The sequence below is a fragment of the Xenopus tropicalis genome, chromosome 1, assembly GCF_000004195.4.
Source record: "Xenopus tropicalis strain Nigerian chromosome 1, UCB_Xtro_10.0, whole genome shotgun sequence".
Lineage (NCBI taxonomy): Eukaryota > Metazoa > Chordata > Amphibia > Anura > Pipidae > Xenopus > Xenopus tropicalis.
Genome location: NC_030677.2, coordinates 200,222,535 through 200,236,581, shown reverse-complemented (window position 1 = coordinate 200,236,581; position 14,047 = coordinate 200,222,535). Strand labels below are relative to the sequence as shown.

Sequence of the window (14,047 nt, the reverse complement as noted above, 5' to 3'; positions counted from 1 at the left end):
TAACCAGTACCCCAAACTAATGCTGGCCGCATGGGAGCTGGGTGTCCCAATATCCCAAACTAATTCTGAATACAATGGAAATGAGGATTCCAGGATCATGAAAGCCTAATGAATGGCCACTCAAGCATAAGCCCACATTGGGTGCGGGTCCTGTGCAAGACTGTTATAGGCTGTAGTGCTGCACCACATGATAAAGTCATTATTTGTTGCTGGGGTATCAGTAGTAACACTTCAGGGGACTGTATCTTACCCCCAGCTCAAAGCTGCCCCTCTTGGTACCACAGGATCCAGGGCTGAAACAAATTTGCCTTTAGAGGGTGAAGGCAGGCACACACTTCTAATACTGTACAACTAGTGACTTATTAGTAGATGATTAAGCAACATGCAGTAGCTCTGGGCTGCTGAACTTCATCACCCTGCGGGTGGGGTTTCTATGCTAGCGACGCACAGTTCAGGGGCAATAGAGGGATTGTGAGGGCTATCAAACAGCAGGGCAGAAGCAGACATCTTATTTTAAAAATCAAGATCATAGTTTTTAATGGCACAGGCGATCTGACGATTCAGCCCTAAACGCTTGCCTTTGCTCGGGCCCCGTTGGATGCAGGCTGAACTCAGTATTCCTGTAATGGGTTGAATGCATTTGCGCTGTTTCAGATCTAAAGAGAAGCTATAAGTTGTACCCAAACCCAAATTGATTATTACGTTCAGGACAGATTTTCCACAGAAATTGTGGCAGAAGTAAGGGAAATAGCACAAAGAACCAAATCAAGTGTATTGGCACAGTCAGTGATTGGTAGATCTGGAAGCCGGGGCAAAACACTCTAAATCACCCTCCATACATTTGGTGCAACTGCTTCTTAGGCAACAGACACTTGGAAACGTGACCCTATGGTTTGTAACAAACAAATCCCTAATGTTATTGTAAATCAATATTTAGTAGTGAGTTAGTCCCACACTGACCAACTGCATGCCTGAAGGCTAGATGTGGGCTCAAAAGGATGTTTTATCATCACTAGTCTACTTATAAACTCTTTATAGACTATTTTGCATGACTTCATAATTAAAGAAAAATGTTGCTGCCCCACATCTCTCCGTGCAGATATAATTCAAGTATCCAAAAATGATTCCCTTTTCTCTGTAATAATAAAACAGTACCTGTACTTGATCCCAACTAAGATATAATTACCCCTTATTGGGGGCAGAACTGTCCTATTGGGTTTATTTCATGGTTAAATGATTCCCTTTTCTCTGTAATAATAAAACAGTACCTGTACTTGATCCCAACTAAGATATAATTACCCCTTATTGGGGGCAGAACAGTCCTATTGGGTTTATTTCATGGTTGAATGATTCCCTTTTCTCTGTAATAATAAAACAGTACCTGTACTTGATCCCAACTAAGATATAATTACCCCTTATTGGGGGCAGAACAGTCCTATTGGGTTTATTTCATGGTTAAATGATTCCCTTTTCTCTGTAATAATAAAACAGTACCTGTACTTGATCCCAACTAAGATATAATTACCCCTTATTGGGGGCAGAACAGTCCTATTGGGTTTATTTCATGGTTAAATGATTCCCTTTTCTCTGTAATAATAAAACAGTACCTGTACTTGATCCCAACTAAGATATAATTACCCCTTATTGGGGGCAGAACAGTCCTATTGGGTTTATTTCATGGTTAAATGATTCCCTTTTCTCTGTAATAATAAAACAGTACCTGTACTTGATCCCAACTAAGATATAATTTCCCCTTATTGGGGCAGAACAGCCCTATTGGGTTTATTTAATGGTTAAATGATTCCCTTTTCTCTGTAATAATAAAACAGTACCTGTACTTGATCCCAACTAAGATATAATTACCCCTTATTGGGGGCAGAACAGCCCTGTTGGGTTTATTTCATGGTTAAATGATTCCCTTTTCTCTGTAATAATAAAACAGTACCTGTACTTGATCCCAACTAAGATATAATTACCCCTTATTGGGGGCAGAACAGCCCTGTTGGGTTTATTTCATGGTTAAATGATTCCCTTTTCTCTGTAATAATAAAACAGTACCTGTACTTGATCCCAACTAAGATATAATTACCCCTTATTGGGGGCAGAACAGCCCTATTGGGTTTATTTAATAGTTAAATGATTCCCTTTTCTCTGTAATAATAAAACAGTACCTGTACTTGATCCCAACTAAGATATAATTACCCCTTATTGGAGGAAAAACAAAAATCCTAATCAGTTTATATAATGTTTAAATGTTTTTTTTTAGTAGACTTAAGGTACGGAGATCCAAGATCCAAAATACAGAAAGATCCTTATCCAGAAAACCCCAGGTCCAAAGCACTCTGGATAACAGGTTTCATAGCTATAATAGGTTTCATAGCTGTACCAGGAAACATGATTCAACATCCCTAATATTAGAAATACTGGGTCTCAAAGAGATTACACCTCAGCATCCATATTGGTTGGGGAGCTAATAACTGGCGCTAACCATCGCTGTCTGGTAACTACTGTCTGTCCCCACAGTGCCCCCTGGTGGTGCCAGTACTACTCAGAGAAGCGTAAAGACATGCAGAGTAATATATTTAATGGAAAATGAATATTATATAACTATATTACCATTTAAAGGCACCGCTGTTTCTTTCTGTCTTCCCTTATTGGCCTGAGGCATTTCTGTATTAACGCTAGTCCATTCCCAACCAGTGTTTTTGATTAGAGACCTTTATGTTTTTCTCAGTTTCAGCCACGAGTGTAACTGCAGGACTAAAGCACCTAATCTAAAGACTAATGCGAGACTATTCTTTTGACGCCCACAACTATTTATTTTGACGCGAGACAATTCTTTTGACGCCCGCAACTATTTATTTTGATGCGCAACTATTCTTTTTAATAGCAAAATTTTTGGACACGTGGCAAATTTTTCCATCTGTTTCGCGAAACAATCCGCCAATGGCGAAACGCGGAAATTCGCCACGAATCCATGCCTGGCGAAATATTTTAATATTTTAAGTCAGTGGGTTGTGTCTCAGGTATGTAATCCCCATACATGGGCTGTTACCCAAAAGACTAAGACTATAAAGATGGGATACAGTCACTTGTAGGTGCTCTGAATGCTGTAAGATCAACTATTCCGGCTCTACTGGACAGAGCCATATTGGGCATAGATCCTGGTAACTTTGTCCAGCCAGGGCTTGATGGTGGCAAGATACTTCATTCAGTTTTTTCACCCAAACACTATATAGAGTAATGTAAAATGCCTTGCCAGTGATTACTGGGGGTTACTGCAATCATAAACAGCCATACAAGTGGTAGAGGAAGGTCAGTAGTTAAAAGGCAAATCATCAGGGGTAACAGAGAGTGGTTGCATAACTAAGGGGGGCTTTACAACTGCTTTGTTCCCACAAACCTTACCCGGTTTTATTAGGGGGCTGATGCCAGTGGAGGGGCGTTTTTCTGCAGGCCGAGACTATGCCCCTCCACTAGCATCGGCCCCCTAACCTGCAAATCTCAGAGCCCGTTTTGGCCAAGATGTAGGCACACGTATGGGAGATCGGAAAAAGAATGCATTATTACAATCTATATAGAAAAGTACAATGACATTATTTACAAAATTTATTGAAATATATAATTTCTTTAGAAAAATAGAAGTATTTACAATTTTTTTAGAAAAATACAATATAAATAATTAAAACATTTTATAGAAAAATAAAATTACATTTTTATAAATTATATAGAAAAATAGTATAAATTATAATTTAAATTTAAAAAAAAAAAAAATTATTTACAAATCATATAAAAAATAGTATTATATTATTTTAAAAAAATAGAAATAAATTTTTTACAAATTATATAGAAAAATAGAATTACATTTTTCTACAAATTATATAGAAAAATAGAATTAGAGTTTTTATAAATTAAATAGAAAAATAGAATTAAATTTTTTTACAAATTATATACAAAAATAGAATTACATTTTCTTACAAATTTTTTTACAAAAAAGTAAAAAAATAAGTAATATAAACATTTATATAAAAATAGAATCATCTTCATAGAAATGGAGGAATTTGGCTTTGAACGTGTCTTCTTCCTCCGAGAAGATCGGGTCATCGTTAGTCAGCTGGGGATCTCTGAATTAGGAGGGAGAGGAGAGTTAAAGAGAAAATACAACCTCCTCAGCCCATTTAGTTGGGCCTATGTAGAAATAGCACATTAACACTATCTCAACAGATATAAATATCAATGTTTTCCCTGATTCCATAGGTTAAAGGACACCAAGATAACTCCAACGAGCTGTTTCCCAAGACCCCTTATGCTAAGTGTGTAATGAAACCCCTCCCCTCCCTTTGTTACATTTTTTCTTTTTATTTGTATAAAGGCAAACTCCTTACCTGGACTAAAGAATTCACAGGAACCCCGTTTTTAAGGCAGAAGAGGAGGACAATTCAACTTTTCGAATGCCTCTTCCAATGGGGTCCTGTGGGGTCGTGGGACACCAGCGCCCGGTAAGCGAAGGCGTACTAACTCCACTCGCTCTTTAACACTTATTTGAGGAGTGAATGGCGCCTGCATTTCTTGGCTCAGAAGGGCGTCCCAGTTAAATCCCTGTAAAACAGCAGGAATACTTTATTAGCACTATCTGTTATTTAACATATACACATTCTATCCAATTCCAAGTGATATCTGCCCTGTGAAAGTGTGCAAGAGCTCACACAGGGAATGGAACTCGTGGATCTAAAAAGACCCCCCTGTTAATGGCTGCCACTTAGGAGGAGTAAAATATTCACATACCCTGAATAAAGAGCTTTCCATGACTTCTTTAGCGTCTGTTTCATGTGACCCGAGGCGAAGTCTGGCATCTTTTTCCAGCAGCTGCAAAGAGAAAAATGTATCATATTGAGGAGCATAAAGCAAACTCATGTACGCAGGTGGGTGTGCCAGAAACCGGTACCGTATAGGCAGTGTGGGAGAAAAAATTGTACAAAAAGAAATTGCTCAATGAGAAACATTTGGCATTTTTGGAGTGCGCAGTAAAAAATAAAGCCCCAAAGTTTATAAATGGAAGTGCCAATGTGAGCAAGATTACACTAACATTAGGGGGCAGTAAATGATCCCTAGACAGGGTTGGACTGGGCTACCGGTACACCGGGAAAATACCCGGTGGGCCCCAGTGATCCAGACCCGACCCTATTGCCAGCTTCATCTGACCTCTGATGTCCTCCTCTGACGTGTTTCACATGTGCGCGTTCAGGGGAGGACGTCGGACAGGGGGCCCGTGCAGGGGGAAGGGGGGTTAGAGGTGAATGGCAGGGGCCCCTGTGGGGAACGCGGTAGCCCCGGTAGGCCCTGCACCCCCCAGTCCGACCCTGTCCCTGGATTAAACATTCAAACAGCAGGCTGCAAAATCCCAACAGGTACTTACCCCTTGTAATGTCACCTTGACGCTTAAAAGCAGATCTGGAGGAATTTTCGGCTCTGTATTTATAATTTGGGCCGTCAGGAGCTGCTTGTCTGTTTCGTCGAAAGGAAACTACAAACGGAAAAAAATATTTGTTTTAAAAGCATGAAACAAAAAAAATGGCAACAATATCAGTAATGGGGTACGGTCCTGTAATGCTGCACTTTATACATGAAGCTGTAGGCTCAGTCACCATTAAACCCAACCCCAACATGATGAGTGATGTAAATGGTTAGACTTAAGTACTTGGGACCAAGGGTATTCCGGATAAGGGGTCATTCTGTAATTTGGATTTCTATACCTTAACTCTACTAAAGAATCAATAAAACATTAATTAAACCCTATGGGATTGTTTTGCATCAAATAAGGATTATTTATATCTTAGTTGGGATCAAGTACAGGTACTGTTTTATTATTACAGAGAAAAGGGAATCATTTAACCATTAAATAAACCCAATAGGGCTGTTCTGCCCCCAATAAGGGGTAATTATATCTTAGTTGGGATCAAGTACAGGTACTGTTTTATTATTACAGAGAAAAGGGAATCATTTAACCATGAAATAAACCCAATAGGGCTGTTCTGCTCCCAATAAGGGGTAATTATATCTTAGTTGGGATCAAGTACAGGTACAGTTTTATTATTACAGAGAAAAGGGAATCATTTAACCATGAAATAAACCCAATAGGGCTGTTCTGCTCCCAATAAGGGGTAATTATATCTTAGTTGGGATCAAGTACAGATACTGTTTTATTATTACAGAGAAAAAAGGAAATCAGTTTTAAAATTCTGAATTATTTGATTATAATGGAGTCTATGGGAGACGGGCATTCTGTAATTCGGAGCTTTCTCGATAACAGGTTTTCGGATAAGGGATCCCATACCTGTACTGGGAGTGGATGGGGTTCAGCTACAAAGAGGGGATACTATAATGGGGCTTATACAGATAAGTCCACCTTTCATCCAGGTTGGACGCTAAATGTAATAAATGGAAAAAAAATGTTGCAGTAACTGAGCTGCTATTATGTTTAGGCCAAGCAGTGATTCCCTGATTCAGTTAATAAATGGGCACTTACCTCGCCAATAGCCATTCTGTACAGGATCACTCCAAGAGCCCACCAGTCCACCGATCTGGTGTAGTTTACCTCAGTGAAAATTTCTGGAGCCTTATATGGTACAGTTCCACAGTTGCCCCAGATCTCGTCCCTGTAGCCAATTCCTTGAATACAAACAGAAACATTTCATTAGTAGATTTGTTGAGATTAAAAGATCATTTATCTAATATAAAGATTAACTTGAAACCTAAACTATTGGTTTTATAAAAAATGAGGAATGTCACCGCCATGTTGGCGTGAAACAAAGAATCTGAGGGCAGGCTCTCATTAGTGAATTTGTATCTGCATGGTGACTGGAGTCTTTATGGGGCTTTAAACATGACTATAACAATACTAATAATGCTGGATTATCCATCTAGTGGGGCCACTATGCTGCGGACCCTGAGAAAGTGCCTACAATATAATGAACTCTATTAATTATGAACATAAAGTTCTAATATGAACCCGTATGTCCAATGTCATTGTACACAGCCATCTTACCTTCTATGCTAAGACCAAAGTCTGCTATTTTGGCATATCCTCGGCCATCCAGAAGGATGTTTTCTGGCTTTAAATCTCTGTATTGAGAGAACAGACACTGTTAGCCGGCCCAATTACCATATCAGACATTTCTAGGAGTAAAGGAAATGCTCCACTTACCTATGAACAATCTTGTTTTCATGTAGGAACTTCAGCCCGAGGACAATGCAGGAGGAGAAGAACCTACAAGGGTCAAAAAGAGAAAAGTCACCTTTTTATGAATGCAATATTGAGTATTTATCTATACGGGTAAAAACCGGTAGCAATTGTTGGGCCTAGGCCCTCACTAAGCCTTTGCTTTGTTTCATGGTAATGAAAGCACAACCATGGCAATAACATGTTCCTATATGCCCTCGCTTGATAAAGGGAAAGAAGCAACCGCCCATGTTCACTGTATTGATTGGACAGTAATTACAATATTATTTATGTGCAGTGTTATGGCTACTATAAGGCTATCACTTGTGTGACCCTCTATAAAAGCCCAGTAGTACTTACGTAGTTCTCTCCAGCGATATGGCACCTTGTTTCAGTTGGGACTCCAAGTCCCCTCCCTCAGCGTAATCCATAGCGAAGCAGATATGTTGTCTGGTTATGAAGGAGGAGAATAAACCGACAACAAAAGGATTCTGCTTTTGCTTTGCCATAAGAAGGATGCGCTGCTCCAGAAGAATGCTGCAAAATAAAGCCATGAAACGTTTATAGAAGAAAATGACATAGGTGGGACATCTGCACCATGAATGTAGTGAATGTAACGCCCATTTATACTTATGGCACTATAACACGTATACAAGTGCAAGCACAGAATATAGTGGCACCATCACCCACCCTGTGCCCAAATACACTAATCAGGCCCTTTGGTTGGTTCTAAGGTTCAGGGTGAAATCATTTCACTTTGACCAATGGGAGGTACTTGTTGCATATTTATAATTAGCCAATCCTACTAAATCCCTATAGTAATAATTAATTAGGGGCATAACTATCAATATCCCAACAACTTATCAATCAGTGGATTTTTTTTAATACAATTGTGGTTTTTTCCTTGTGTATTTATAAACAATCATCAGTTCTGAAGATCAGATCCCTACTGACTCAATTGCGTCATGGCAGTCGTTAGAAAGAATGGTTTTCTATGCAAAGTGTTGTTTTTTTATGATAAATCTCAACAAGTAAAAGGATAAATTGTGATTATGAAAATCACCTCTGGGTGGCAGATTTACAATTTAAGTTTAAATAAATCTGTTAAAAATAAGCCAATGGCACTTTATGAGAGAATGTTATATCAATAATGGAATCTGTATATCTTCTGGAACAGATATAAAACATCTGCCTGTAGGAATGTTCCAGACTATAAACAAATACTTATTGTTTGCGGTTTCCCCATTTAACTGACCTTCTATATTTAAATATAGTTTTGACTGCAGCCTTTGGTTGAGTCTTGATGGCTACAATTCTCCTGGTTTCTCTGTGTTGTGCCCGATATACCTGAAATAAGAGAGAGACCCCCATTATTATTCCTTTGTTCCAATAACCCCCCACCCCATATCTAGGGGGCCAGTAACTCACCTGGCCAAAAGCACCAGCACCCAATTCACATTGTAGTTTGAAATCAGCCATAGTTGTCTGATTCCTGAGAGAAAACAAGAATGAAATATAATCTCAGTTACTTTATGGTTGACCTGTGTGTGTCAGGCAAACCAGAAGATAGAAAGATAGAACAAATCTTTATTCCATCTTAGATACAGGCCCACATCTATTTTCTTAATGCATGTGCCCCTGACGAAGGCCCCTCCCTGTGAGGATGAAACGCGTTGGGTTTTTGTATCTAAGATGTAATAAAGTATCAAAATAGAAACCCAATATCCTACCTTGCGTCCACCTTTACGTGGTTTAGTGCCCTATCAATCTCTCTGATTATTTCACAGTAACAATTTCTAGCCTAGAGAAGGAGATGAAACACCATTAATTCAGTCTCACTTGGGCTAATGATACCATACAGTGTAGTCTAATCTTACGTATATCTCTATAAAGGATATTATGTGCCATAATCATTCTTATAGTATATTATTTTACTGCATTTATACACAATACCCTATAAACCCAAATCTAACAAAATCTCACCAGTTCCAGCTTAGAAGGAGATAAACTCTTATCAGAGAAGTAATCACTTGCATCAGTATATTTGGAATTTGGAGCAGTGAACTCGGAATGCGGATCAGTATAGTGATCACTTGCACTAGCATAATCGGAACGTGGATCAGTGTAGTAATTCAGTGGTTCCACACAGCTTAAATATAAGCTCGCAGATTTCTCATCCTTTGCGGGAACATTCTGAGCAATATCCTCCACGTCAGGAATCACTTCAACATTCTGTGGCATCTCTTCATCATCCTTCTCTCTCTTTGGAATCAAAGTATTTCCAAAATCTGGGGAAGGATCACGAGGAATACTTGGAGACTCTGGAAAGATTAAAAATATAAAATTATTTTTTAAAAAGTCACCTTTTTAGTCATATGGGGGTCTCTGTGGGTTTATTGGGCATATATGTCCTTGGTTCTGTACCTGTAAGGATCTCAATTGGTTTCTCCTTCAGTAGCTCCTTTTCCTCGAGGATCATCTCTGTGTTGCTTACTTCCTGCACAATTTCTGAACATTTCTATAGAAAGCAAAATGATAAACTCATGATTAAAAGGCAAAGAATGAATCAGAAACTGATGCTGAAAATTCAGGAGATATTTCTTTGGCAGGAAAGTCAAGGCCGTAGCATTGTTAGTACTAAAGCCGCCCCAATGAGACAGGGGAGCTTGCATTGCACTGAATGTTACTTGCCTGTAGCACCAGCACATTTTGTGTAATATATACAAATGCTAGCGCAGCGCATAAAATAAAGCCCCGTTTTACTGTGCCCAGTGGGCAGAGGTCATGGGCAGGGGCGGGAAGGCAAGATTTTTTAGGGGTGGCAACTAGTTACGCCACTGCTCTTAAAGTGATACTGACACAAAAAAATACTTTGTAAATTATGAATCTACATAAAAAGTAACCTATAGGTCATGTTGATCATTTTTCCCTGGTAGGGCTGCTTATGTAAGTAATTGTCACTTGAAGTTCCTAAACCCGACTGTTTTGCCAACCTAACTGTCCCTTCTCAGCCTGTCAGTTATAGCTTCTAATGCTAACAGCCTACTGCTGCACAAATATGGCAGCCCCCTCATAGAGGAACATGGGGGATCAGATAGGGAATGTAAAAGTATCAGGAAATACTTTTATAGCAAAATTATAAAGCTCCTGCAAAGACAGTGTTATGATAGAAATAAAAACAAAAGGTTTCATTTCTGGTGTCAGTATCTCTTTAAGCCAAATATATTAGGGGCGGTGCTTCAGGCAGAACATTTACAATACAATAACTAATCTCAAAATCCTGTGGCCTAAATGAAACACCTTAAAACAGGATACAAATGTACAAATACTATATTGGTCAAAAAGGGGAGAAGAGCCTAAATATGCAGAATATGCTCCACCTTCTCCACTAGGTTGGACGCACATTTAAGAAGCACTACAGCCTATAGTAACCCAACATAGCTGAGAGAACATTCTTTCCATGTGCTGCTGAGAGAGAACACGAACCAACAGCCAGTGACACTCAAGCCTAAACTCAGAAAGAGATGGTGGAACGTTCCACCTTACCTTCTTTTTACATTGACAGAGGTTCCTAATTGATTTGCAGAGGCGTCGAAGTATTCCTTTCTTCGCGCTTGCTTCTATAGTGGAAAATATAGATTAAAATACATTGAGATGATACAGAAACAAATACAATCACTTTCTAATACTGCCTGGCTGCTCTGATTGGTTAATCAGGAGGCCAAGCCGAGCAGTAGACCTATGAAATCAGGAGAATGTGGAAGAAGTCTATAGACTTTTCACCATAGGAGGAGGACTAGATCCTTAAATAATCATGTGTGAGGGAGGGCATTTATATGGAGTGCTAATGGTTTCTCCTGCTTTAGTACAAGTAGAGGTTGGTCTCTAGGTTTTAGGGATATTTGCCAAATTGGTAAATGACTGAATGCTGTTACATGATCCCCCATAAGCACCCCCTTCAGTTCTACCAACTTGTTCCCCATTGCTATAATATAACCTTGGGTTCCATATTACTTGTGCATATAAGAAGGCTGTGTGTTTCGTTAACCCTGTGAGCTGCGACTAAGGACAAAACAACAAAGTAACGCAGCCGATCCCTCAAATTCAAATACCTGCAGGTTTTTCAGCTTTCAGGTTCGAAGCAGATGAGATGTCTGTCTCTGTCTTTTGCAGAGGAATAGAAAAGACACTTCTGCTTTTAGGTTCCTGTGGGGGGAAAGATTTTCACAAACACCATTAAAAAAATAAAACCTCCAAGCCGCTTATAAATATATAAATACACATATAGCCTTATAAACAGTGCTCAGTGATGTCAGCGGGTATAATTATTGCTTGTTGATGTCACTTATGGCTAGGGTTGCCACCTTAACCCTTTAATATCAGTCACATATTGAACCCACATCCTGCATGCCTAATAAGCAATTAAGTTAGATACATGCTGCATGGCTACATATAAATCAGTTCAGTCTGCAGCATGCATCTAAATGAATTGCTAATTAGCCATGCATGATGTTGTATCAATATGTGACTGGTATTTTATAAGGGGTGAGGTGACAACCCTACTTGTGGCACAGGCACAGGACTCATTGAAACCCATATGTTACAATAATATAATGATAAATAAATAATGCACCCCCCTAACAGTGTCTAATATACATGAGCAGCTCCTCCCAGTCAGTCCCAGTCCTTCCCAACTCATCCCAGTCAGTCCCAGTCCTTCCCAACTCATCCCAGTGAGTCCCAGTCCTTCCCAACTCATCCCAGTCAGTCCCAGTCCTTCCCAACTCATCCCAGTCAGTCCCAGTCCTTCCCAACTCATCCCAGTGAGTCCCAGTCCTTCCCAACTCATCCCAGTCAGTCCCAGTTCTTCCCAACTCATCCCAGTCAGTCCCAGTCCTTCCCAACTCATCCCAGTAAGTCCTGGTCCATCCCACTAAAGTCAATACCAGAGGAAGACATTGGGGCCTTACCTTATTTTTAAGTTTAAAAAAGTTGGTAAATATTTTTCGCATTCGGTCACCCATGCTGCAGCTCCTGTAACAGAAAATAGAGATTTTATTTGAGTTTATGCTAAAATAGAAAGGAACCGGAGATTATTGTTAATTCTATGCAATTGTGTGTTTATTTTTAATTGTCACTGCATCATTCCTATCAGTCCCTTCCCCATGGAGCTTTCAATCTAAATACAAGAACATACAGGCATGGGACCTGTTATCCAGAATGCTTAGGGCCTGAGGTTTTGGATTTGGATCTCCATACCTTAAGTCTGCTAAAAAATCATTAAAACATGAAATAAACCCAATAGGAGGTAATAATATCTTAGTTGGGATCAAGTACAGGTACTGTTTTATTATTACAGAAAAAAAGGAATCATTTAACCATGAAATAAACCCAATAGGGCTGTTCTGCCCCCAATAAGGGGTAATTATATCTTAGTTGGGATCAAGTACAGGTACTGTTTTATTATTACAGAGAAAAGGGAATCATTTAACCATTAAATAAACCCAATAGGGCTGTTCTGCCCCAATAAGGGGTAATTATATCTTAGTTGGGATCAAGTACAGGTACTGTTTTATTATTACAGAGAAAAGGGAATCATTTAACCATGAAATAAACCCAATAGGGCTGTTCTGCCCCAATAAGGGGTAATTATATCTTAGTTGGGATCAAGTACAGGTACTGTTTTATTATTACAGAGAAAAGGGAATCATTTAACCATGAAATAAACCCAATAGGGCTGTTCTGCCCCCAATAAGGGGTAATTATATCTTAGTTGGGATCAAGTACATGTACTGTTTTATTATTACAGAGAAAAGGGAATCATTTAACCATGAAATAAACCCAATAGGGCTGTTCTGCCCCAATAAGGGGTAATTATATCTTAGTTGGGATCAAGTACAGGTACTGTTTTATTATTACAGAGAAAAGGGAATCATTTAACCATGAAATAAACCCAATAGGACTGTTCTGCCCCCAATAAGGGGTAATTATATCTTAGTTGGGATCAAGTACAGGTACTGTTTTATTATTACAGAGAAAAGGGAATCATTTAACCATGAAATAAACCCAATAGGGCTGTTCTGCCCCCAATAAGGGGTAATTATATCTTACTTTCTGGATAACAGGTTTCTCTATAAGGGATCCTATACCTGTACTAACTTTTATACTTATACACTTATGCCTCTGATTTATCCTACAGACTATAAACTCCTACACTACTTTGTGGCACTGTAAAACCTATTACTATATTATATATATATAAAAGTTCCTATCAAAATAGTCACAGTCTTGTCAAATAAATCGCCGTTGCTTCAAGAAAAAAGTCACAGTCGTGTGTTTGACACGTTGGAATCTCTATAGTTACACAGACGGCCCATTCCAGGCCTACAGCCCCAGGCTCACACCCTATTCCCTCTATATATCTGAATGATAAAACCAATTGGCTGACTTACAGATATGGAGCCGAGCGAGGATGCGCCGAAGCAATTCGATGGTAAAGGCTTAAAGCCTAAAGGTGTTAAAGTGGCTTTAAGGAGGCAAAAACAGCTGATTAGGAGAGAGCAGCTCCCAGGGGATCTGCCCTGCAACCCAACCAGCTCAGCTCTGACACTCGCTTGGCAGGGAAGCTGCACAAACTTCGCTGCCCATTGTGACATCACAATGTTCTGTTTGTTTGTTATGATGCAGCCTGAAAGGTTATTACAGGGCGTATTGTTCTGCTGCTCAGCTCGTATTCGCAGTTGTGTCAAAAAAGTCGCAGTCAAATAAATTGTGGTGACTTCAAAAAAAGTTGTGGTCAGTTAACCCTAGGGTTGCTGAATTGCTGGT

General features: G+C 39.3%; 1 protein-coding gene across 1 annotated transcript; it reads right to left on the bottom strand.

The window, feature by feature from the left end:
* Positions 1-4,728: 4,728 nt before the first annotated feature.
* LOC100485739 (serine/threonine-protein kinase N1) lies at positions 4,729-13,832 on the bottom strand. The gene is made up of 15 exons (XM_031906726.1): positions 13,672-13,832; positions 12,190-12,253; positions 11,332-11,425; positions 10,766-10,839; positions 9,644-9,737; positions 9,203-9,540; positions 8,950-9,020; positions 8,648-8,711; positions 8,475-8,566; positions 7,580-7,756; positions 7,205-7,267; positions 7,046-7,122; positions 6,527-6,669; positions 5,417-5,524; positions 4,729-4,866 (listed from the first exon to the last, which is right to left on the bottom strand). The coding sequence occupies exons 2-15, from the start codon at positions 12,241-12,243 to the stop codon at positions 4,729-4,731; spliced, it is 1,587 nt and encodes a 528-aa protein (XP_031762586.1). The 5' UTR covers positions 12,244-12,253; positions 13,672-13,832.
* Between the last annotated feature and the right edge of the window lie 215 nt (positions 13,833-14,047).

Excerpts from the sequence above, each read along its gene's own strand:
- LOC100485739 (XM_031906726.1), bottom strand. The coding sequence starts at position 12,243 with ATGGGTGACCGAATGCGAAAAATATTTACCAACTTTTTTAAACTTAAA. Across the intron at positions 7,757-8,474 it reads ACTATATTTAAATATAGAAG|CATTCTTCTGGAGCAGCGCA; the intron begins GTCAGTTAAATG and ends TTTATTTTGCAG. Across the intron at positions 7,123-7,204 it reads GAAAACAAGATTGTTCATAG|AGATTTAAAGCCAGAAAACA; the intron begins GTAAGTGGAGCA and ends CTCTCAATACAG.